Source organism: Anomalospiza imberbis, chromosome 12, assembly GCF_031753505.1.
Source record: "Anomalospiza imberbis isolate Cuckoo-Finch-1a 21T00152 chromosome 12, ASM3175350v1, whole genome shotgun sequence".
In the NCBI taxonomy this organism is placed as follows: Eukaryota; Metazoa; Chordata; class Aves; order Passeriformes; family Viduidae; genus Anomalospiza; species Anomalospiza imberbis.
The window spans coordinates 19,100,921-19,125,508 of NC_089692.1; the positions used below are offsets into that span (position 1 = coordinate 19,100,921).

At 48.5% G+C, this 24,588-nt stretch overlaps 2 protein-coding genes across 3 annotated transcripts in view; one reads left to right on the forward strand and one right to left on the reverse strand.

Annotated features, from left to right (window-relative positions):
- The first annotated feature begins 619 nt into the window (after positions 1–619).
- On the forward strand, positions 620–9,100 carry MAP1LC3B (microtubule associated protein 1 light chain 3 beta). Of its 2 annotated transcripts, none has more exons than XM_068203195.1 (4): positions 620–780; positions 3,240–3,295; positions 5,611–5,717; positions 7,628–9,100. In XM_068203195.1, exons 1-4 carry the CDS (start codon positions 741–743, stop codon positions 7,800–7,802), a joined length of 378 nt encoding a protein of 125 aa, XP_068059296.1. In that variant the 5' UTR covers positions 620–740; the 3' UTR covers positions 7,803–9,100. The 2 variants fall into 2 exon arrangements, with proteins under 2 accessions (XP_068059296.1, XP_068059297.1); XM_068203196.1 differs by lacking the exon at positions 620–780 and adding an exon at positions 2,714–2,735.
- A 3,229-nt stretch (positions 9,101–12,329) lies between these two features.
- ZCCHC14 (zinc finger CCHC-type containing 14) overlaps positions 12,330–24,588 on the reverse strand; it is a 46,620-nt gene continuing 34,361 nt past the window's right edge. Inside the window, exons 4-13 of the mRNA XM_068203166.1 lie at positions 22,476–22,547; positions 22,163–22,272; positions 20,106–20,200; positions 19,964–20,018; positions 19,244–19,517; positions 17,897–17,988; positions 16,806–16,933; positions 16,366–16,506; positions 14,830–16,296; positions 12,330–13,325 (exon numbers count right to left, since the gene is read on the reverse strand). Coding sequence (XP_068059267.1) covers positions 13,270–13,325; positions 14,830–16,296; positions 16,366–16,506; positions 16,806–16,933; positions 17,897–17,988; positions 19,244–19,517; positions 19,964–20,018; positions 20,106–20,200; positions 22,163–22,272; positions 22,476–22,547 — 2,490 coding nt within the window. The 3' untranslated portion in view covers positions 12,330–13,269. The remainder of the gene's footprint in view (positions 13,326–14,829; positions 16,297–16,365; positions 16,507–16,805; positions 16,934–17,896; positions 17,989–19,243; positions 19,518–19,963; positions 20,019–20,105; positions 20,201–22,162; positions 22,273–22,475; positions 22,548–24,588) is intronic.

Sequence of the window (24,588 nt, forward strand, 5' to 3'; positions counted from 1 at the left end):
CGGCCATGGCCGTGTCACTGAGGAGAACACTGCCTGGCACCGAGGCGGCCATGGCCGTGTCACTAAAGAAGAACACAGCCTGGCACTGAGATAGCCATGGCCGTGTCACTGAGGAGAACACTGCCTGGCACCGAGGCGGCCATGGCCGTGTCACTAAAGAAGAACACAGCCTGGCACCGAGGCGGCCATGGCCGTGTGTCACTAAAGAAGAACACTGTGTGGCACCGAGGCGGCCATGGCCGTGTCACTAAAGAAGAACACAGCCTGGCACTGAGATAGCCATGGCTGTGTCACTAAAGAAGAACACAGCCTGGCACTGAGATAGCCATGGCTGTGTGTCACTAAAGAAGAACACTGCCTGGCGCCGAGGCGGCCATGGCCGTGTCACTGAGGAGAACACTGCCTGGCGCCGAGGCGGCCATGGCCGTGTGTCACTAAAGAAGAACACTGCCTGGCGCCGAGGCGGCCATGGCCGTGTGTCGCACCGCGGGAACACCGCCAGGGCACTGTGACACTCCCTGGGCACGCTGGCTGCGTGTCAGCGAGCGAGGAGCGCGGCCCGGCCGGCCGAGCCCCGCGCCGCTCCCAAGATGCCGGCGGGGCGAGGCGGAGCCGCCGTGACGCGCGGTCAGCTGACGGCCGAGCGGCCGCGGCGGCGCGGGGGGCGGGCGCCGGCACTCGGAGGTGTCCGCTGCCGCCGCGCAGAGCCGCCGCCGGGCCCGGGCCGAGCGAACGCCGCCATGCCCTCGGAGAAGAGCTTCAAGCAGCGCCGCACCTTCGGTGAGCGCCCCGGGGAGGGACGCGGCGGGGCGCGGCCCGCCGGAGCGCCCGGTCCCGGCGGGCTGCGGGGGGATCGCCGGGGAGGGGGCGGTGGGAGCGGCGAGGATCCGCGGGCGGCTGCCGCTGACAGCGGGGCCCCGCGGGCGGAGCGGGCCCGGGGCCGCCCCGGTGTCCCGGCCTGCTCGGGGCCGTGTCCGAGTCAAAGCCCGGCCCGTCCTCCGGGGTTGTTTACCCGGGCGGTTCGGGACACGGGGGTTGTGGGGTGGCAGCCGTGCTGTGCCCGGGTGAGGAGATCTGTGCTTGAGGTCTCTTCATGGCATCATCCATTATCGACTGCAAAACTCCCAGGAGCCTGGAAACATCCTCGGCGTGTGTGCCAGGAGCTGGGCCTGCCCTTCCCTCCGGTGTGTGCTCGGTGTCCGGCGGCCTGTGCGCCGGTGGCAGCGGAATTAAAGCTCCCCTGGCAGCCGGTGCCTGGCGCGGGGGGAGGAATTCTCCACCCGGGCAGCCGCGGCCGGGCTGGGGCGTGGGGCTCCTGTCTCTGTTTGCCTGTTGAAAACTAGCAGGGCATCGAAAAGAGCTGTGTAATGATGGCTGGGGAAAATGAGATTAGCGCCTTTCGAGAAGGAGCAGCCTCGATAGAGCCGTGCCACGCTTCTGCGTGCGCTCAGGATGGGAGCGGAGCAATCAAAGGGCTCGGGCTCTGCCCGTGTGTGTCAGTGAGGGAGGCTGAAGCGCTGCGAGGGTAACACGAACTGGCAGCGTAACCTATTTCTGCATGAACTGTAAAATCCCGTACGTGAGATGGAATTGGTGGAAGTAATTGATCCAGATTTTCCTTTCTTCCTGCCTTTGGGTTAAAGTCAAGCTGCTTAAGAGAGCTTTGTGATGTGCCCACCCTTGCCTTTGCTGTTGTGCTAAATGTGAGCTGTTCCCCGCAGTGGAGCGGGGAGGATGTGGATCTGACAGAAGTCTGTGTTTATGCCACCCCTTTTCTCAGAGCCTTCCAAAACTGTTGTTGACCCCATCGCCTGTCAGCAGCCTCTGTTGCAGGTATTAAGTTCAGCTAGGATGGCAGCCAAGCAGTTGCCACTGCAACTACTGTCGTCAGAGAACAGTGTTTATCTGTGGCTGACTGGGGCCTGATTTTGAACACACCACACACAGTAATCTCCATGTTTTGCCCGGTTAATGTTCCTTCTACCCCAGGGAATTCTGCTGAATAACATTGCTGTGAACAAACCTGTTCCAGCTGAAAAGTTAGTGCTTGCCAGGTGGATGGTTGGTCTCACTCTCTCCACGTATCTTTTGTGTTTTTGGTTAATCTGAAAAACTGTTTTAACGAGGTGGAACTCTCTGCCCTTGAAGCGCTCCCGCTGGGAATGTGGCTCGGGATGTGGGGTGGCTTTCAGGTGAAGGCTTGGCGTGCTCCTTGCCTGAGTTCTGCTTGATTCACCTGCAGCTGCAAACGGTGATTCAGGACAGCTGCATTCCCTGCCGGGCTCCGGAGGAGGATGTGTTCCATGGGCACAAACACCACTGAGCAGACTGAGGGATGTCATTGCTGAGTGTCCTGCCATTAGCATTCCAAGGGGAGCTGGCCTAAGTGCTTCTCTCCCTAGGCAGGTGTGTGTTCAAGCCGTGATGCAACACTCAGTCATCTCTCTCGGAGCCGTTTGGAACCTGAAGACAGCCTGGAAAGCCCCGTCCTGCTGAAGAACAGAGGGCTTAAAATTGAGTTCACTGAATCTGAAAGTAGGCAGGGGACACAGATGAGGCGGCCCCTGAAAGCAGCCGGGCTGTTTACTCTGCCTCGTGTACTTTAGCCAGGTTCATGATGTCTGTTCTATTAATATTTCCGTCTGAGGAGAGGTGAACTTTATCCTGAAAACTGGCACGGAGAGTGGCAAAATGTGTAGGTCCAGCAGAGCCTCCAGCGGCTCCTGCAACAATGGGTGAGGCTGAGTCAAAATAAAACCTGGAATTCGGTAACAGGAGAGCACACAAGGAAAGCTGATGCTGCCAGGCTCGGGCCAGTCCCGGGGCTCAAATAATTGTTGACCACTTCCTCTTCTGGGACCTGACAGAAATAGCACAGGGTATTTAGTTGTTAATTTGGGTGGTGTAATTTGAGGCCTTTAACTGTGTGATGTTAAATGTGTGCTTCAGTGGGCAGAAAGTGAGGGGGTGTGGGGAGGAAAGGATCTCCTTTAACACTTTCTAGGAGTGCCAGGCAGGTGCACACAGCGCTTGCCACCTTGGGTTAAGGAGCAGGAGATCAGCTGTCACAGGAGAGGTTGTACTCCTGATAGTGCTGGCCCATTTGGAAATTGATTTGCCCAAATTTCCTCCTCTGGCTTTTCCTGACACGTGGTCCCTCTCCTCAGCGGTGGAGAAATAAGGAAATAACAGCATTAACTGTGAATGTTTAAACAGATTTTTTTTTTAATCCCTTGCAGAACAAAGAGTGGAAGATGTACGACTGATTCGGGATCAGCATCCCACTAAAATACCAGTAAGTCCAGTTCTTTTATTTTTTTACTTCAGCTTCCAGACTCGTGGTCTTTTTAGCGGTTAGAAACCTGTGAAAGAGCTGTCCTGAGGAGACCAAATGAAAACGGGGCTGTTCAAGGTGGCTAAGCCTGGGTTTCAGGAGCATTCTCAAGCAGTAATTCTCACGGTTGGTGTGGTGCAGCAAGGTGCTCACAGGGGCTGGAGGAAGCGGCATTTCCGGAGTTTTGCACTTGTGTGTTGTAACCTGGGAGAAAACCACGCCCCAGCTGAGCTCTGAGATCCTCCTGAGCGCTCAGCTCCTCTCTCTGTGGTTTTCTTCTCTGAATTAAGAGTGTTCAGAGGCTCAGCAAGAGGAGTAGACAGGAGTGTAGAGGCAGATATGGATTTGCTCATCAGCCTGTGCTGGGAAGGACAGAAATGCTTTTCTGCTGGGAAGGGCCCTGTGCTTAGGTCTCCAGGAACGCTGCTGGGCTGTGCAGCTCACACTGGATATCACCCCTGACCCTGTCACTCTTGAGCTGCTCAGCTCCAAATGCTGCCTAAGTTTGTATTTTATTTTACTTACATCCTCAAAGTTAAAAATGCACAGAATATCCTACAAGCAAAAGGCATGGATTGTGCTCTGTCACTGATGAGTTCTTCAGCAGAGGGAAGTGAACGGGACCCTCAGCCTTTGGCTCTGTGATGAGATTTGGTGACCCCAGTGTGTAGAAATTCTGCTGTGAACCAACTGCTGCAAACTGTCCCCCCACCCCTGAGCAAGCTCACTGACGGGAGAAACAGTTTCTGCAGTAGAAACAGAAACTGAAAGGTTTTCAGCTTTCCTTGGGCTTTAAACTCCTTCCTTCACTTTGGAGCTGCCACTGCTGCTTCCCTGTGCAGCTGGGCAAAGGAACAAGGAATACATCACAGCAGGGACTTTCTGACTTTTTTGGAATGTTTCGTTTTCCCAAAAGGCACTTTCCTTGCAAATCTGTTTCCTGACAGATATTGCTTTTTCACTCACCTTTCAAAGACCACTTAGCCATAGTCCCCAAGCTCTGTGACCACAGATTGAAAGCCAGGGATTTATGGCAAAACTCTCACTTTAAGTCAGCCATGGACAGGTTCCAGCCAAAAATTTAGAGGTACCTAAGGAACTTGCTGGAGTTGTGGTGATGCAAACTCCCAGCTATCCCTGCTGGGATCCCTGGAGTCTTTCTGGGCCAGTCACTGCCTCGTTATTGTCATTAGCAGTTCTGGATGAGATAAGGTGGCAATGTCACACTAGATAATAAATCCCTCCTGTGCTGTCAACATCCTCCATTCTGCTGTTAGAAATATCTACTGCTTAAAAATAGTGGGGCTTTGTTACCCAGAATGAGCCAGCATTTATTTCAACTGATGTAAGGCTCTTTCTCTGGTAGAATTCAATCAACGTCTCTTCACCTGTGCAGCTTTTTAGGATCAACACAGCCAGACCCCGTGAGCATGGAAGGGATCCAAGGGACTGGTGTCACGTAGCTCCTGTTGACTGAAAATCAACAAACCCCACATGGCCCTGGAAACGGGACCACACGAGTTCTGAGATCACTTCTTAAAAGCAGGAACTACCCTCAGTTGCTGGGCAGGGTGTTCCTTAAATTGGGAAATCTGCAGTTTCTCTGTGAATTAAGTGGTTATTACACAGCAGTCCTGGCAGAGTTACTCGTTCCAGAGCGTGCTTGAGGAAATTTTCTCCTTAATTTGGAAACTGGAGAGTTTATAGCCTTCCAAAGTAGCTTTTTCTCATGTATTAGAAGGAACCATGGGAGGTGAATGGAACAGCAGAGTCATCTGGAGTGGTGGTTCTTAAAGAGATGGCCTGAAATGGAGAAATTCCAGTGACAACTGCTTGATCTGGCAGACTTCTATAGTAGCACAAACCCCTGGTCAGCCACTGCAGTGTGTTAGAGGGAAGTGGCCTTGGTCTTTCCCTGGATTTCCTTGTTGCTGGATAATCCAGTGCTGGGTTAAATTATTGCAGCAAAGGAACTCTTAAAACTGCACTTAAGCTATGGATGCGTGCTTTAAATCTCTGTGTGTTACCCCTCTGTGCAGTGGCTCTTGCAAACAGAACAGAGGAGCACGTGAAGGTAATTCATTCTCATGGAAACACAGAATTGTTTGGGTTGGAAAAGACCTTTAAGGTAATTGAGCCCAACCATCAATTGCTGCTTCTCGCACTGGAGATGCTGCATTCACAGGTGAAGGGAAATGGAGCTGGGAGGGGGGAGATGAGGGCACCAGACACTGTTCCTGCCTTTCACTTATTCTGCTTTTTGTGTTCCTTCTCAGGTGATCATTGAAAGGTACAAGGGGGAGAAGCAGCTTCCAGTTTTGGATAAGACCAAGTTCCTGGTGCCAGATCATGTCAACATGAGCGAGCTAATCAAAATTATCAGGTAGTATTGCTGGGATTCCAGTGTGAGCTGATCAACCTCAGACTGTGATGCTCTGTTAATTCCCCCCCCCCCCCCTCGTGCACTTGGGAGGTCTGAATGGAAAATTCTTCTAATGAGCACTAGGGAAAATCCAGGAGAAGGTGCTTTTCCTTTTGCTTTGCTGGAAAAACCCCACTCTGAAGACAGCTGGGCTGCTAGTCTGCTTCCAAGAGAAATAACACCCCCAGAGCTGTAGGAGGGAGTGTGGGGCTGTGAATCCCTGGCTGACATGGGTCCTTCTGCCCAGCGCTTCCTGCTTGGCTATTTTGGGATGCCTCCTCTCTTCTGCCATGGAGTCCCCCTCGGGAGTGGCTGCCTCTTCCCACCCACTGGGAAGGGGAGTCTGGGCTCAGAGCCAGAGCTCTGCTCCGGCTGCTGCTTGGGGAGGCTCTTGGCATCCTTTGGGAACTGAAGTTTCCCTCAGTGACAGCACTGAGGCCTGGGAAACACCAGCTCAGGCCAGAGTGTTTCTGCCCTGGCTGCTTGCTGAGCTTACAGGAAAGGCAGAGGGAAACAGCCCCAAGTGGAAGTTGTGTGGTCAGAAATTCTGCTAGAAGTGCATCTCTGCTGGCTCAGCAGCACTGTTTGATGAGGAAGGGTTCTCCAGTGGTAACTGGGAAGTGAGCAGCAAACCAGAGCTTGTTTTGTGATGGTCACGCTGCAGCAGGAGCTGGTTTGTGGAGGCCACAGGCTGTGGGAGTTGTCCAAAGTGTCCAAACAAAAACTGTCACAGGCAAATCCCAGCTCCTGCAGGAAGTAGAAAGGCAGAGAGGGCTTTGGAGACGGGAACCAGGTTGCTCAAGTCTTCCAGAGTTTCTCAGTAACGTGAAAGGCCCTGGGCAAAGAGGTTAACTGCAGGCTGAAGGATTTTCCCACCTTTCTTCCCTGGCTTTACTGTTAATAAATAACTTGGTACCAGCCAGACTTGGGTCTCAGCCAGCTCCAGTGATGCACAGCAAAGCCCATCCTTCCCAAACCTTGGAGAGCTGCTGCCTTCCCTCAGCCTGCTGTCTCTGGAGTGATTAGTCTGGCTTTGGAAAGGTCCCTGTCCAGGGCTGTGGTTGGGAGCTAAATAAATCCTTGTTTCCAGCTGCTGCTGCCCCTCAGCAGCGAGTGGAAGCAGCAGGAAGCTCTTGTGATCTATTCTTTCCTTGCTTTGGTGGTAGCTCCACACTCCTGAGCTGCTATTGCTCACTTGGTTTATCAAGTGGGAAGAGCTGCTCTCTGCAGGAGGCAGTTTAGCAGGAACACCCATTTCCCCGAGCTGGAATGATCCAAGGGAAATCCAGAAATCAGCTGTTTCCTGTGCCAGGCAGTTTGAGCAGCCTGTGGCTCCCTACCCTTCCCTCCATGCTTCTCCTGGGAGGGAGGGAAGGAGGAGGAGAAGGGAGCAAGATGCTCCAAGGTTAAACCCAGGCCGTTACAGAGCTGGTGACCAAGTGAGATTAAAAGTTGCCCAGGTTTTGCAAGGAAGCTCAGCCCGAATTTCCCAGTCTTCCCAAAGACCTCTGGGTTTTCATTCCAGTGAGCTGCAAGCCAAAGGTCCCTGGTTATGCCAGGGGTGCTTCTTCCCAGTCCCTCCAGTTCAATGCCCTTCTGGAGTGCAGCTTTTCCCCTGAGTGAGGGCCTTGCCAGTGGATGCACCTGCCTGGATTTAGCAGAGGAATTGAGCCCAGTTTTGAGGGACAGGGCAGGGTGGGGACATGCAGGGAAAGGTGCCCATGAGAGAGGTTGGAATGATATGAGCTTTATTTCAATCCTTCCACCCCAAACCATTCCCTGATTCTCTGCTATGACCTTGCTGCTGTCAGTGCTGAGGACTGTCCGTTGCCATCTGTCCTTTGTCCCCCTTTCCCCTCACCCCTGCCCAGGCGACGCCTGCAGCTGAACTCCAACCAGGCCTTCTTCCTGCTGGTGAACGGGCACAGCATGGTGAGCGTGTCCACGCCCATCTCCGAGGTGTACGAGAGCGAGAAGGACGAGGATGGCTTCCTGTACATGGTCTACGCCTCCCAGGAGACCTTTGGCGCGCCAGCGTCCGCCTAGGACACGCCAGCAGCCCCAGCCTAGGATTTGGGTTGACCCTTGGCCATCACCCCCACTCTTCCCCACACACCCCCCAGGGAAAGAACCGGATGTCACCTACGCTCTCAGTCCTTAGCATAGTCTTGCTTTAGCAGGTGTCTCATCTCACCTTGCCTTGTTTGTGACTATTAAACAGTACAGACGAGCACCTCCAGCTTTGAAACCTGCCCTAATAATATTCCACACAGGCACATTTACAGGTCTGGACCTGATGAAAGGAGCCCAATTGTGCATGTGACACTTGCAGAGAAAGGGACACTCGATTTATTTTTAACAAGCAAACAGGCACCAGGGAGGAACTAAAGTGTTTCCCGTGAGTTTGCTGGAAAATCTCCCTACGATTCCCTAAATTTTTTGGTTTTAAATGGGAAGGTTTCTCATGAGAGCAAATGCATTTTAATGTTCCAAAGGGGAGCTTTTTCTTCTGCAGCTCCACCAGACTCGTGTCAGCGCTGCAGGGAGTTAAGGCAAGTGCTTGGGGTGAGCTGGGGAAGGACAACTCTTTTGTGTCTCCGGTTTTTGGGCACCGCACGCTCAGGGGCGGTGCCGCTTTCTGGAATACTCATACCAAACACCACAGCTTTATCGTAGTTTTAGGAAGTGTCTAACTGTAAAATGCACACCCGAACAGGTAACACTGAAATAAACTCCAGTCTGTTATGAATTCCCAATCCCTGTGTGTTCATCTGAGCTGTGATCCATAGGATCGTGCCCCTAGCCCGGAGGTCGGGAGAAGCAGCTCAGGGCCGGGAGCGGCTGCCGAGAGTTGACGAACAAATGATTTGTGGCACGGCTGGAGGCTCCTGTGTCCCGGGCAGGGAGCAGGCTGTGCAGAGGGGAGCTCTCCCGTGGGACAAACCTGTGTTTCTCTAGTCAGCGAGGCGTGGCGGGATCCCCGCGGTGTCAGCGGTGTCGCCGGCAGCCCGGCTCTGACGGGGACAGAAGCAATACTACAGCGCCTGGCACTGCGCGGGGTGCACGCGTTGTACCTCCTCCGCCTTGTACCTCCTCCACTCTTTGCATGCATCTCCTTGCCGGGGCCCCCTGCCCGTTTTTTATTGTCCTTTGTGTTTTTACTCCGACGTGAACTTTTCGATGCAGCTTGTTCTCTGTTTAGTTCTGTTCGTGTAAGAACTCGTTTCACTCATAACTGACAACTGTACTTGTAATTACGACGTGATCGACTGATATTCCTGTACAAATGTTGCTTTTTTAAAATTAATACAGTGCTGATATGGATGGATTACATCCCAACTTAATTCCGGCTTGTGTGGTTATTCCTAGGCATTTTTACAGCAAAATAATTAAAGGAATTAAAAATAATTCCCTGCTACTGCCAAGCTGGAGAAGCCCCCACACAGCTGAATCCCTTTAGAAGGAAAGCCAATACCGAGGGATTCTGTTTAACTCTTTATTTTCCATACATTAAATTTACTCAGATAAAAACATTCTAAAAATGTACAATTTAACTTTTAACAAAGTATAATAAAACATAAAAATCCCAATACCAGAATACTTGACATTTACAATTCAAAATCAAATTAGCTGAATATTAAATATTTACAAAACTATTTAAAATATTTATAAAGTTACATGCAGAATTTGTAATACTAGAAGTGATCGAAGTAAAAGAAATGGCTCAAATGGAGCAGGAATTTCCTTCATTCCTAATGGAAAGTTATGTCCAAGAGAAGCTGTTAATCTGCACTTGAAAACACACAGGATTTGCTTTCTGCTTCAGTACCAACACAGTTCTTGTGTACATCAGGAAAATTTCAGGGAACAAATGGGTAATTCCAAGGGTTTATTACAAGAGCTGCGGGGCCTCAACCAGCCAAAGTGATTCCTACTCTCACAAACGCTCCATTACGTGGATTTTTGTCCAGATTTGCCCATATTCATCCCATTTACAGGTGTTCCAGACTAGCCTGAATCCAGCACCCCCAGGGTCCCTCTGGCACAGCTCTGCTCCCCTGCAGGATTTTGGGAAGAGCTTTGCTCTGCCTGGTGCCCCAGCCTGGCTCATCCCAGGATATCTCTGGGATTTGGGGCATGGCCATGGCTTGGTGCTGGACTCTAAACTTTGGGAAGTCTGGTGCTTAATTTGCCAAGATTTAATGACCGTGGTATGAAAAGGTTTCACAAAAAGCTGAGTGTGACAGAGCTGGTTTGAATAAAAACCAGTTCTGATAAACTTTAGTAATGGTTCAAATGTAGTTTTCAGTAAAAGTCAGGTGGAACCCTCTGATCAGTATCTCGGTTCCCTCTCCTCCCTCTCTGCACTCCCTGTTAGGGTCGAGCCCAGAATATTTATTAATGCTTAATTTGCAGGGTGAGGAGGAGTTCACTGGAAATTCCATCCTGTTTCGAGTCTTTCCATCATCAAATGGAAAATGCAGCTGGAACTGTCCCATCTGCTGTTCCCTCCCCTGGGAAAGGCTCCTCACTGATTCTCTTGCCCCTGCAGGGAGATCACTGGGGATTCCCTTCCCTCTTACACTGAAAAATCATTCCCATTCCACACTGAAATCCATCTGGAGAATTAATTCTTTTTATACTTGCAGGACAAAGATAGGGCTAAATAACATTCTTTGAAATCTCCATCTTTCAATGTATAAAAATAGGGTTTAAGAACTGGTTTCTTCAGGCAGGGCAGCTGGAACTCTACTATTCCAACCCAAGCTGCCTTGCTTTTTAGGGGTAAAAAGATGGATTTGTGCCTTTGAAGAACAGATTAAGGATAATTTTATGGAATTAAGGTGCTCTGTTTGGACTTACCAACTTTGGTTGTTCTGGGTACAGAGTGGAGGGTGTTCACTGGCAGGTCTGAAGCCCCAACTCACTGGGATTTGGGGAAGGCTCTGAGGTTGCTGCTGGCTCACCAGATTTTCCTCTCGGACACTCGTGTTGCCTCCAGGTCCTTCTGGATTGGATCTTACTCCAAACCCAGACCCAACCGTTCCAAAGCGTCACCCAAATGCAGCCATGAGCCACTTGAAGAAACATCAGCCGGAACTTGACACAAAGGAAACGATCCCAAAGGAAGGAATGAAACAGTTTGCTGGAAACACCAGCCTGAACTCTACACACAGGAAAGGATCCTAAAGAAAGCTCTGGAGAAAGGAATGAAACATTTGCTGGACAGACGTTCAGTTTTACAGTCCTTTTGATATCATTTTTTTTCTGTGAGGAAGATCAGACACAACTGTGCCCAGGCTTGGGCAGTAAAACAAAACAACTGGTACAGAAATGACCTTTTTTTTTGCTGCTGCTGCTGTTTTTTGCTGTTTCAAGAGGGTTTTGAACACTCACATGTGTGTTGAAATACAGTTTCTTTAAATACAATTTTAAAATACTGTTTAAAAAAAGTGAAAAAAATAATAACAACAATAATAATAACAACACTAAGTTTGGCTTTCAGCACATGTTCCAGGCCACTGGAGAGACCCTCAAAGTTGCAAATAGTAAACATGGAACTGCACGTTTTCCTTGGGCATGATGCAGTGGGACAGACTGTTCCTACCATTGTCTCGAGCTCATTAAGGCAAAGTAAATTGCATTGTCAGTTTTCATCCCTTTAGTGTTGTAGGTCTGAAGGTTGTTCATGGGAACACAGGGAATGTCCTCAAACTCAGGCAGAGCCAACAGGGAGTGGGAGCTGGGCTGGAGATACACAAATCACGGGGTTCTTATTGCATAGCAATAAAAAGTATCGTTCGTTTGTTTGTTTGTTCTGCAAATTCAGGTTTTGGATCCCTCCCTGGGCCGGGTTTGGTTTCCCCACCCACATTCCCAAGGCTCTCCCGATGCTCATGATCCCACGAGGATGAGACTGCCCTTGGAGAGACAGGGACACAGGGATGGCCCAAATGTTCCTTTCCTGTGAGCACAGCCCAGGAAGGGCTGGGCTCCTTCCTCACGCAGCCCCATCTCCTGGGGGCAGCTCCAAACCCTGCTGCTCCCAGAGGACTTCCCAAGCCACTGCTGCACTACAAATCCTATGGATTCATCCTGGTGTAAGGAATACCTCCAAGTGTAAACAAGGCTTCAGACTTTAAAGGTGTCTCCCAAATTACAGGATGCAAATTTCTCTCTGTCAGAGACTTTTACAGAGGAGGCCTCACCCATTTAATGCCGTCAAATTCCCGGGGGGGAGAGCCATGAGGATTAGGATCTTCTTTCAACCAGACAGGACCAAAGTGTTTCAAATTAGCAGTTCGAGATGGGCTTGGCTTCCTCTCCAGTCCTAATTTAGATTTGTCACCCACAAATGATGGACTAAGTAGTTTAACACCAAAGCTACTCATCTACAACCTACTGCAACGAAGGAGGCCGACAAGAAATCCTTCCAAGTCTTGATAATAATGAAGTTTTTACTACCTTTTACATGTTTGACTCCCACCACTCCTGAATCCTGGGGTAGGAGCCAAAGGGTATTTTATATAAAGTAAAGCAAAAGCTTATCAACTCTGCTACCAGAGTTCTTAGTTTGATTTTTTTTTAGGATGGTTTAAAATTCATTTACAAAAGCAGAATAATAAGGTTTCTGTGAAAGAGACCTATATACAGTAACAGGACGTAAAGGTTTTGTGTATTACAGGAAAATATTCTTGAAGCCTTTATGACTCTGGAGTCTCTGGGACTTGGACCCTTGGAAACTAAGTTTATTCCAGTGCTGGGAAGCCAGCACTAGCTAGTAATAGGTGAGACAATGAAGCACGAGTTTGTTTCCAGAAGGAACCGAAACTGCCGTGTGTGTTCTTTTGGAAGGGAAAAGAGAGACTTTTTAGGATTTTTATTGTGGAATTAAGTCCCGTAAGCCTGCTGGTGCCAATTTGTAAATGTTGGAACTTCTTTGCCTCTTGCACTGGTCTCAGAGTGACACTGTCTGCTAAAAGTGCAGAAAGCTTGAAGAGTTTTACATTCTTCTGTAGTGCAATCCTTAAAAATCCCAGAGATTAGTGCCTGATCACTTTTGAAAAAAAGTAGACATTTTACCTAGCCCAGGGGTGCCAAAGTCCTTTCGGCCACTCCTACCTTCCACCTCAGAACAGAGCTGCCCTGGAGTCAGGCCTTTCACCTTGGAAAAGTCCAATTGTGGCAACATTCTCCAGCCAAAAAAGTACGGGGGATGTTGTACTTCCAGCAGGAACTGCAGCTGGCCAGCTCCACCATCCATCCGTCCATCTGCCCATCCATCGGTCCGAGGACACGGAGTCAGGAGTTCCAACAACAAAGCCTGAATTTGGCAATCAAAACTGGGTTGGCTGCACCCCTAAGCTAGATTTTCTACCTAGTCTAATAAAGTAAAGCACCTTTGGATTAAAAAATACATTAAGCTTAACAGCAACTGGACGTCTCAGTTTTGCAGTTCGATCTCCGTCGCTCTCCATGGCTTTACAGCATCGTGGTGCCAGCTGGGGAAACCTCAGTCTGTGGAGTCCAGACTTTCAGAGGGAGGGGCGTACTTCAGCCTGAACGTACCTGGGACAGGGACAGGGACACAGGGTTACACATCAGTCACCTCCCACAGCTTCCCAAACCAACCTGCTGCTTCCTACCCATGGAACGCACCACTGGAGCTTGGGTGCGATTTTAGGGCTGGCACAACTTTGTTTCGTGGAATCACAGAATCTCACAATGGTTTGGGTGGGAAAGGATCTTAAAGCTCATCCAGTTCCAACCCTGACAACTTCCACTAGCCCAGGGTTCTCCAAGCCCCAGTGTCCAACCTGGCCCTGGACACTTCCAGGAATGCCCCTTCCAGGGCAGCCACAGCTGCTCTGGGCACCCTGTGCCAGGGCTTCCCCATCCTCACAGGGAAGAGTTTCCTCTCAATATCCCATCTAACCCTGGCATCCTTCAGCTTAAACCATTCCCTCTTGTCCTGTCAGTCCATGCCCTTGTGAAAAATTTGGCAGACTTTAAATGGGAGTTTAATTAATGAAATTAAATCCAATTTAAAAAGACATCAGAGTCTGCTGCATTCCCAAAGTTCTCCCACTTGGGACTGACGAGGCAGCAGCTCTGCTTCCCCCTGGCCACTACCAAAACATTTACCACTGGAATTCCACTCAGTATTTACTTTTTTCCTGCTGCAAATTGCTGCCCAACACCTCACACTTGTTAATTTATGTTTTGAAACTGTTGAGACAACACCAAAATGGAAAAGGCTACAGAGAAGGCAGTTTGTATTTCATTTTTTAACCCACACCACTCTCAGATTATCTCAAAATAAGACAATCAAAATAAAAAAAAGAAAAATGGGGCTTAAAAGTGCTCTTGGTAAAGCAGTATTTCTCTTTTACTGTTTCCTGCCTGGAATTAAGGATTCTCCTGGAGAAGCCTGTGCTCTACACGTGTAAGCAACATGTCCTATAAAATAATTACATCAGCAAACAGGACCTTCAGGAGGGTTTGAACAGCAATTCTTCCTTTAGGTTATTGTTGGGCAGGAAGGGAAGAGGAACAGAGATTTCAGTTTCTGAATTTCCAGGGGAACTTGCAATAATGACCGAAGCTGACCTGGCTGACAATGCAGAAGCAGCAACAGCAATTCTGCTGCAAGCTGTCCACAGCAGCTCCCTCCCTTCCCTGATGTTACCTCCCCCCTAAAAACAGTGCCAACCCCACAGAGCACACCTGAGGGCTTCGTCTGAGTCCTCCTCACAGGACTGCCTAAAATTTGCCAATGGCTCAGACCATCAACTTTTAATAACAAAATATATTTACAAGCCAGAGATTCCAAGGGGCCATCAGACCCCAGGGGCAGGGCTCAAGGCCGCACTCTGTGTGGACTGGATCCTACTCCAAACCCAGACCCAACCGTTCCAAAGCGTCACCCAAATGCAGCCATGAGCCACTTGAAGAAACATCAGCCGTATCACAAAGGAAATGATCCCAAGGAAGGAATGAAACAGTTTGCTGGAAACATCAGCCTGAACTGTACACACGGGAAAGGACTGCGTGCGTCCCCCCCGGCCTTTACCTTGCCGATTGAAATCCATGGGTGGCTGTTTGCAGTCCTGAGCTCTGTGCCCGCTGGCCCCGCAGTTGTAACAGGAGAGGTTCCCGTTTTTTTTGTGGCTTGACCCGTTGCCGTTGCCCATCATTCCCTGTGCCTGGTACACCCCGGCCGTGCCCGCCATAAAGTTCTGCATGGGGGGCACGGCGAAGGTGGACTGTCCGGCCATGACGGAGTCGGGGGCCAGGCCGCTGTTGTAGGCCGTGTGCACCACAGGGAACGTGGTGCTGCTGTTGTACTGCTGCGTGTTGATGTAGCCGTTGCTACACAGGGGGTTGAAGGGCAGGAAAGGGAAAGTAAACATGGAAGGTCCTGAAAAGGGGTGCTGGAAATAGTTGGCGTAGCTTACGGTCATGCCGCTGGAGCCGCAGTTGCCGCTGCAGCCGCAGGAGCTGCACACCATGCAGCCGGGGGGCTGCGGCGGCGGCGGCTGCTGGTGGTGGTGGTGGTGGTGGTTCTGGTTGGGGACGGGGACGCTCCCGGCCGAGCCGCTGCTGCTGCTGCTGCTACTGCTGCTGCTGCTGCTGTAGAAGTTGTTGTCGGCGCCGGAAGAGAGCGTGGGGCTGGAGCTGGGCGCGGGGCAGCTGGGCAGGTTGGCCATGGTGGTGAAGGACGGGGACGGGTGGCTGCTGGAGGAGGCCGCGTTGCTGTTGGCGCAGAAGCTGCCCTGCATGGGCGCCACGGGCACGCTGCTCATGGCAGAAAAGGCAACTTTGGTGTTGGCTGTGTACAGAGCAGTCCGGGGGTTGATTATTGCAGGGGACACCGTTATTTGCATATTACTGGAGCAGGAAGTCTGTCCGGCCATGGCGGAGTCGGTGGGAAGAGACGACGACACCAGGAGTTTGATGGGCGGACGAGCCACGTGGAAGACTGTGCTGGACGTCACCGTGGCAGCAGTGCTCGTCTCCACGATGAGTCCTGGCTGCTGGGCTGGTTTGATCACTCTGTCCAGAGTGGAAGCGTGGACGACTTTGGTCCGAGGCCCAAAGTTCATGGTGGATGTTGGGGAGCTGCTCTCGGCACCCCCCGACAGCACCTGCAAGGGCTGGTGCGGAGAGGACGCGGACATGACATCCACCACGGCGTTCCCAAAGCCCTTTTCCATCTTTATGCTGCCCCTCGATCCAGGAGACACTTTATTCCTTTCTTCCAAAGACAAGAGGGAGTGCACGGAGGACGAGAGCAGCTTCATGTCCGCGGAGCCGCGCTCCGGCTTGTGCACGGAGCCGAGCATGCGGATGGGGGTGATGTGTGACGGGCTTGGGGACAGCATCTGCATGGGCAGCGCGTGGTGGCCAGCGGGGCCCGAGCCGGCCTCGTTCTGCACGGGCAGCACCTGGGCCGTGGGCCTGGCAGAGCTCGAGGGGAAATGGTTCAGCAGCATCACCGGCTTCTCCTTGTCCGAGGCGTCCAGGTGGAGCTCCAGGCCTGGGGAGAGAGAAGCTGTGAGGACAGCCCTGGGCACGGCACGGGGCACGGCTGGGGGGCTCTGCTTACGTCTCTCGTTCTCCTCGGCGCTGTCCGAGCTCTCCTCCCGCGTCTGGATCCCCATGGGGCTGGAGCTGGAGCTGGAGTACTCGGAGGAGCTGCCCTCCCGGGGCAGGGGGTGGGCTGGCTGATCCACGTCCACTCGCAGCTCTGCAGGGACAGGGGACACGGAGGTGACACTGGCAGCACCTCAGCAGAACACGGCCATGCTCAGCATTGACAGGGATACAGCAGAGGTGGAACAGAGCAGCTGCCCATTCCCACCACAGCCATGGGGAAAAAAAAATCACCTTTTATTGCCCCAATAATCACCAAAATCAGACTTTTTGCTTGCTCCCTGTTAAGTCAATGGTCTTTGGAAGATAAAGCTCGGGGAAGAAGCAGCACAGGAAGGAGCTGACCCTTGTGCAGGCACAGCTGAGCACAGCAGTGTCCCCTGCTCCCCTTACCTGCAGCGTGGTTGCCCCGCATACTCTGGATAGGCCCCACGTGGGAAGTGGGGGGAACCCTGGCCACCCCACTGCTGGTCACTGAGGAAGGTGTGGAGGGGTTTAGGCACCGTTTCTCTGATTTCTCCCTACAGGGTGATGGAGAGAAGCATGAAGAGACAGAAACTGGCTAAAAGAGAACCACAAATAAATCCATTTCTGAATGAACCCAAAGCAGACAAAGCCCATTGAACAATCCACTGCTGCTGTGCCCATTTCAAATGGAAACACTCGGAAATCACATCAGTGCTGACCAGAACTGCCAGCAGTTAGGGCTGGACTATTTGCCATCTGATTAGAACACTATGCTCTTATTTGGCCAGGGTAAAACATCACCAAACCCTGACTAAACTCCAAAATTCTATCACATATTATGTCAGCATGTCCCAAACCCAAAGAGAAAACAAACACAGCCCCAAGTTTTCCTTTTCCAAACAAACTCTGGAAAAACTAAGATTGCTGATAAAGGCTGCCAAAGGAGCTCTGATAAATGGGCACGGATCAGGATTTCTAATTGCTTCTTAAGGAACAGCAGTAGCTGCAGAATAAACACTTTCCTGTAAGTGGAGATGCAAAAACCAGGACAATCTGTTGCATCAGTGTCCCCAAAGGGCTGTCACAGCTGCCTGGGGTCACTGTGGGACACTGAGGCAGCTCCTGAAGTAGCTGTGCTCCATCCACATGGATTGGAGCCAGAAGATTGTCACTTCCTAGGAAAAACAGGCCTGACTTTGGGAGTGCATCCCCTGGGCTTGCAAACCCAACAGCTCCCATCAATGTCAAGTGGACGGGAAGCCCAAAATCTTTGCAATAGATGTGACACAAGTTTAAAAAAACCAAACCACAATAGGTATATTTTGTAGATTTAAAAATTTGGTATCCTTATCACAACCCTGAACAGGCAGCAGTAAACCAGAAAGTGCTATATATTGTTTAGTAATGGAGGTAATTATCATCCATATCTCCAGGTGGGAATCATGGTAGTTTTGTGGTCTGGGAAGCAAAATTTGCATTTTTCAACCTTAAAAAAAGTTCCCCCAGCCCTCACTTACTTCTCCAGCTCTAGTTGGGTCTTGAGTTTCTTCTTTGCTCCCATGGTGAGGGACTCAAACTTATTCAGATCTTCCTCAGTAAGACTCAGAAACTTGGAAAAAAAAAAAAGTTTAGTTTTATAACCTGGAATATTTTTATTCCCATTTTCAGTGAAGAGCAATTCCAAAAGCCAACTTTAAAACCATTTTTAAATTCAAAGAAACTCTGTACTCCAGTTTTCAATTAGAGTGTAAAATGAAAGTGTGGGGGACAGGCATGAAGGAAAGAACACCTGCAGATTCAATTTAATTAGGTGTGTGCTTGTATTAACCAGTCACAATAGAGATGAAATAACTCGTGTACATATTAAAATAGAATTAAATTAAAATACAACTTGGTGCTATCAGTGAATTTGAGGATCTCAGAAAATCACTCCAGTTTTCCCAGTGTGTCATTTACCACAAAAGTGCAGTGAAAATATACACCAATAGTAAATGTAATAATAAAATACAGAGATAGATACAGACATTTATATTATAATGTAATTAAAATGAAAGCTAGTGAAGTATGCATAATAATATTTGCTTTTTTAAAATACACTGGAAAATAGAGTTTTACTACTTTATTAAAGAAAAAAAACCCAGTATATTCCCTGTCTTATAATGAAGAAAATTAAATCAGAAGCCTCTGGTAAGAGATTGCAATTAAATCTATAAAATATTCCATAAGCAGCACAAAGCTCAGCCCAAGCCCACCCTCCACTGGAGGGCGTTCCAGGCCAAAAGACAGAGGACAAGGAATCTCCCAGTGGAGCTGGGAAAATGCTCCAAAACCTTGTTTAGATCAAATCCAGCACACACAGGTGTCATTTGGGACTCTTGCAATGCAAAGACATATGAGATGATTTTGCCACAGGAATTTCTGCAAGAAACAAACCTCACTCACTCATGTTCATATTCATGCCACGAGTCTCTGAAAATCTATTTCTTAAAACCAAAGTAACTGAATATTTTGGGAGAAAAATCAACCAAGAAGCAGAAATCAAGAGAAATCAACATATTTAGGTATCTCCTGCATACAAAGGGATGTCCAGGGAGCCAAGCAGAGCTCCTAAGGCAGCATCCAAGCTGGATGTCCAAGCATTCCACGAGGAAGCCTGCGAGAAGCAGCAGCTGTCGGACAGCCGCGGACACAACAGAGAGTGAGAACAGCAAGAAGGTTTTCATCAATTCATTACTGCCTTCAGAAAGAGAAAACCTCCCCAGCACATGCCAGAAACTTGTGTGATCCTCAGTGCAGATGTTCCCAGCCTGGAGAACATGGGGATAGTTTAAAAGCTGGCTGCTTCCCTCCATTTCCTGCCCTACCTTTTCCATGGTGAGCTGTTTGAAGACAGGGTAATACTTGTGCAAGCGCAGCTTCCTGAGCCAGTCCAGGATCCCGTTTTGCTCCTGTGTCTGAGGGGTCTGAGGGCTGGAAGACATCAGCATGGCTGGGGAGGAGGTTTCCAGCTGGGAGCGGTAGCCCAGCGAGGAGCCGGCGCCTCCGGAGTGCGAGCAGTGGGGCAGAGACACGGGAGCAGCAGCCGAGTGCTGCACGTGGTTCTGGGAAGACTGAATTCCAGCCACCCCACATATAGGTCTGGAAAATAGGAACAGGGTTGGGTTTAGTTGGAAAAGCTGTGCCACCCAGAGCTCAGCTCTGCAGCCACAGAAATCTGGGAAAAACCAGCCTGCTGGAGCTAGGGTATGGATTTGTACCTGCCCTGTTCCAAAACTCAGTGAAACAGGGCAGTTCTGGCAAAGGGTGAAGCTGATCTTCACCTTAAACAGAGTTTTCCTTCAATAATTTCCTTCAATAATCACAGATATGAAATATTCTGCTGGCTCTCTGTGATTTAGAAAAGCTTTTGGTGGAACAGCCTTTGCATTATTAAAAAGAAGTAAAGATGCCCAGATATAATCCCATGGAAATCTTTAATCTTTCCATATGGAAGTGGCAAAAGAAGCCACAATATTGGCTCCTTGAAGGAGGACATGAAAATTGCCTCTTAAGAGAATGAGTTGTAAACAAGATAAATATTTCACCTTCCAGATGTTCCCAGCGTAGTTCCTACTTTGTACAGGGAGGGGTTGCCAGGATCTGGAAACGAGGAACAGAGTCACAAATGGCATCAGTTTATGAAATGCAGTACAAAAAAAATATTTTTTAAACTTTATTTCAACTCACTTGAGCTCTGAAGTTGCTGTGAGGGAGATGAAGTGCTGAAGAACTTCCTGACATGGTCGTTTTTCACCACATGGGAAGGGAACGGGGCCAGGTACCTGCAGCAAACAAAGCCCCTGCTCTGTTAGAGCCTCCCAAATCCATCAGGATTGCACTCTGGACAGCACACTTGGAAATCAGATTGGAAATTTAAAAGCTGAAACACACCATGCAATTCTGAATTCTGGAAATTTATGGATATTCTTATTGTTAATACCAAACCCTGTTATCCCTGGGTTGTTTTCACTCTGGTGAGTGTTTCAGCAAAGATGCCTCATTCAGGAACCCTGAACACTTCTAAGGCAGAAAATGTTCAAATGTAAACTTGAAAATTGCCTTTCAAATGAAAGAACCTGAAGAATACAAAACAGAGATGGATCTGTTATTGAATTTCCTCTTCTTGAAGATAAACAGCAGATGCAGAGTCTGGCAGTTTAGGGAGAAACTTCTGTCACGTTTTCCCTGTGCCTCTTTCAAGGGAAAAGAGCCCTTTTAGCAGCATCCCAGTGCCTCCAGGGGGCTGTGGGAGGCTGGGAGAGGGACTGGGGACAAGGGATGGAGGGACAGGACAAGAGGGACAGCTTTGAGCTGGAAGAGGATGGATTTAGATAGAATATTTGGGAGAAATCCTTCCCTGGGAGGGTGGGCAGGTCCCGGCACAGGTGCCCAGAGCAGCTCTGGCTGCCCCTGGATCCCTGGCAGTGCCCAAGGCCAGGCTGGACACTGGGTTTGGGGTAGCCTGGGATAGTGGAAGGTGTCCCTGCTATGGCTTTGAGGTCCCTTCAACCCAAGCCACTCTGGGATTCCACAAAAAAATACCAATCTCCCAAAACTTTGCAGCTCCACACACCCAGAGGTGTTTCCCAGCTGGAAATCCCAGAGTTCAGTGCTGAATTTCACAGCTGAGCAGCACCTTGGAGCAGCTTCCTCCCTGCTCCAGAGCTGCAGCTGAGCTCTGGCAGTGCAGTTGCTGCTCCATTAACCCAGATTTGGAGAGGCTGTTGTTCCCAAGCAGCAGCCACACACATTCCCTGCAGCCTCCCAAATTCTCCTTGGAGCACAGCAAGGCAAAGGGAATGCTGCCTGCCATGAAAAATAATCCAGGCATGCACCTGCTGGCTGCTGCCTATGGAAAACCAATATCCACCATGGCTTAAGGAAAAAAAGTGGAAAGGAGAAGCTCTAATAAAGTTAATTAATATTTTAAAGTGTCATTTAATTTTATAATAATAACATATTAGGGTCAGAATAATATTAATATTACAATAATCTCGTTTTGTGTAGATATAGAGAGTAGCAGCTGAAGGGAATTTCAGTCACTCCAATTTTCCTAGGAAAATAATATTTAGAAAGTGAAACCTGATGTGATCTGCCACAGATTATGATATTTAAAATAGTGGTTTATATTAAATAAAGACCAGATGATTTGTGATAATTTGAGGAGGTAGAAGCTAAGGCTTCAAAATTTCTTAGCTGTTAAAGGCTTCCAAAAATGTAACAATTTAATAATATCTAAATACATAACTAACTTTTTAAAACCAGAGTAAAATAAACACCATGACAACCTAAAATGACTGAGAAAATAAAAATTCTGTGAAAGGGGGAAAAAATCCCCACAACCCATTCCTCAATACAGATGGGTGAATATTCAGGCTTCTATTTTTTCCTGAGTTCTGAGTGGTTGTTTTAAACAATTCTGGTTATTTTTGAGTCCAAAACAAACTTTTGCAAAGCCAGTGATCCTCTATTTGTTCTTCACAAGGAATGAGGAAATATCAATTCTCCGGGAAGCTTAATACAGAATATTATTACCATCTGTATTTCTGCAGAAAGAATTCCTGAAAAATTGTTATGCACTGGAATTAATGGAACATCCAGGAAAAAAAGCTTAGGATCAGGCTCTAATTTCTTCAAAGTAATTTAGAATATGGAGATAATATTTCAATTTCCTGGGTTTTTAAATTTTTCTCAGTGAAAGAAGCCCAGTGTCAAGATAAAAACCCCACAAGATCCCAGCATACCTCAGGTCTGATTCCAGGTCCAGGTGGTTCCGTTCCAGGTAAAATGAATCTGGACCAGCTAAGCAGGGAATGAATTTCTCCAAGTTTTCTTCTGGATACAGCTGAGACAGCTAAAGGGGGAGGATATGACAAATTGAAAGTGAAAAGACTTGTTATTTCTATGAGATTCAAGCCACTGCCTAGTATAAATCAAATATTTTATAAAATTCAATCTGAATTATCTTGGCACATTTTGAGAAGTATCACTGGACAAAATTAGAGAGAGGGACAAAACATTTTTTCCTTTTCAAAGTGTTTTTCTTATTGTCTTTACCTTTGAAATGAATTCAGTCACTTCAGCAGGAGATTTGGTTACCAACGTCACCGAAGAATCAGACCACAGGACCTTGGGGAGGAGCAAGGAGAATTTGCTTTAGTAATTAATTTAATTTGGTTCCTCAAAATTCAGTAATTGGTATCAACTGTCCCTCACAGATGTTGTGATGAGTGACATCAAGAAGGAAACACTCTCTTCTGTGCACAAGGACAAAACTGCTGCCCAAATCTTGCTGTTTTTACATTTATCAACTCCTCTGGATGCTTGGAAAAGCCCCTCAGAGTTTACACAGCCCTTACACACTGCAGACATCCAGAGTTAAGCAACCAACCACAGAGTCATGGAATTTTCCCCCCTCATTACTGTTAAAGAAAACAGCTGGTTTGTAGGATCTGCTTTCCAACAGGAACGGCTCCCCCCACACAAGGCTGCCTATTGCTAATTAATCAACTCCATATGCCAGAGAAATTGGGAATGGCAGCAAAAATCCAGGCAAAACCTTCCTAATGAAACCTGCAGCTCCTGCCCCAGACTCCATCTTGTCCATGCTCTAAAAAAAAGGAATATTCAGTATTTCTTCCCACACAAACAAGTCACAACATCCTTGGATATCGAAGCATTTATTGCTTGGGAGATGAAGTTTAATCAAGCCAAAAATCAGGATTTCTTGGCTTGAAGAAAACCACTGTGAGACAGGCCAAGGATGAATCCCTATGGATCCAAAATATCCACTGGAGGCATCTGGGAGGCAGCTGGATCCATAGGGGAAGGAGCTGGGTGGGAGTTTGGGGATCACAGAGCAGCCTCTCACATGACATTCGTTTCAATGACAACTCCAAACATACACAAAGTTTTTCCAGCCATCCAAAAGCTGCCAAAAAGAGTGGGGAGAGGAGAGGATTTCAAAATATATTACATAAGGGAGGAATTTCCTCTCAGCAGAGCTGTTACACAAAAAAAAAAAAAAAAAAAAAAAAAAGGGGGGGGAGGAAGAAACAAAGACAAAAACTTGAGCGGCTTTACCAAGTTTGTGTTTTTTTTTTTTAAAGTTTGTGGTAAATAAATGCTTTTTTAAAATTCACAAGGAATTTCAGAAAGTACAGGAAATAGTCTCTTTTTTCCTAGTTCTGTAGTAACAGACAATTGTCATGACTTCTGTTTTAACTTGAATTTTCAATACTTATAAAACAATAACGTGAACTGTAAATGTGGGGAACAATAGCACTGCAAACACAAAACTGCTCCATCCACTGACCTGCTATTCCCAAGCTCCTGAACAGAACAAAACCATTCCATAATTGGGTTTTTAACCCAGCAAACAGCAATTTATCAACTCAGCTGAAGTCTCTGCTCTTCCTTCAGTTCAAGCTGTTGAAGCAAACACTGAGTACAGTAATTTCTGTTATTTATAGAAAAATTTGTAATAGGAAAAGAAGTTTCACGAGATCTTAATTGGAGTGGAGACAACTGCAGGCTTTATACAGAGCTTGAAAAGCCCTTGGAAAAATCCTGTCTGTGATGGATGACATTTGGAACAATTGGGGATTCAGGAAATTTGGGACATTCTCCATGAATCCAGTCCTGCAGAGGTTAATGCTGCCAACAACCCAACAGATGCTCTGTCCTGGCTGGGAGTTTTAAGGAATAACTCGGTGAAAGCTGTGGATAATTGGGATTCTCCTGCCTGCTTTCTCCTTTTCTCACCCCCTACTTTGTCCCATCAAGGAAACCAAAGCTGTTTTACTGGGCTGTGCATCCCAAATTTTGGAATACTTCACTCCAGCTGCTCAGCAGCACCCATTTCCAAAGCTTTTAGACCACGGTGAAAGTCCCCTTCCAGTGATCTCCCCCAACTCTTGCTCCACAGAGTTTCCCTCAAGTGTAGGAATGTGCCCCCCCTGTTGATGGAGTGATTAAATTATTCTTTGTCTGCTCAAAAAGGCAAAAAGCCCAGAAGTTTCTCTCCCAAAGACACCTTATAGAACCTTTGGGACTTCACCTCAGACCTGGGGCTGCCCAACTGGACAGAGGCCAAGAGGTTCCACCACGGTAATTCACTAGAAAAGGAAGAGAACACAGGAAATAATCCCTTTTGTGGGGTGTTTTAGCA

What these genes read in the sequence shown, in the direction of transcription:
- MAP1LC3B (XM_068203195.1), top strand. Translation starts at nt 741, where the DNA reads ATGCCCTCGGAGAAGAGCTTCAAGCAGCGCCGCACCTTCG. An exon ending in CAAGCAGCGCCGCACCTTCG is followed by an intron (nt 781 to 3,239) that starts GTGAGCGCCCCG and finishes AATCCCTTGCAG; the next exon opens with AACAAAGAGTGGAAGATGTA. An exon ending in AGCATCCCACTAAAATACCA is followed by an intron (nt 3,296 to 5,610) that starts GTAAGTCCAGTT and finishes GTTCCTTCTCAG; the next exon opens with GTGATCATTGAAAGGTACAA.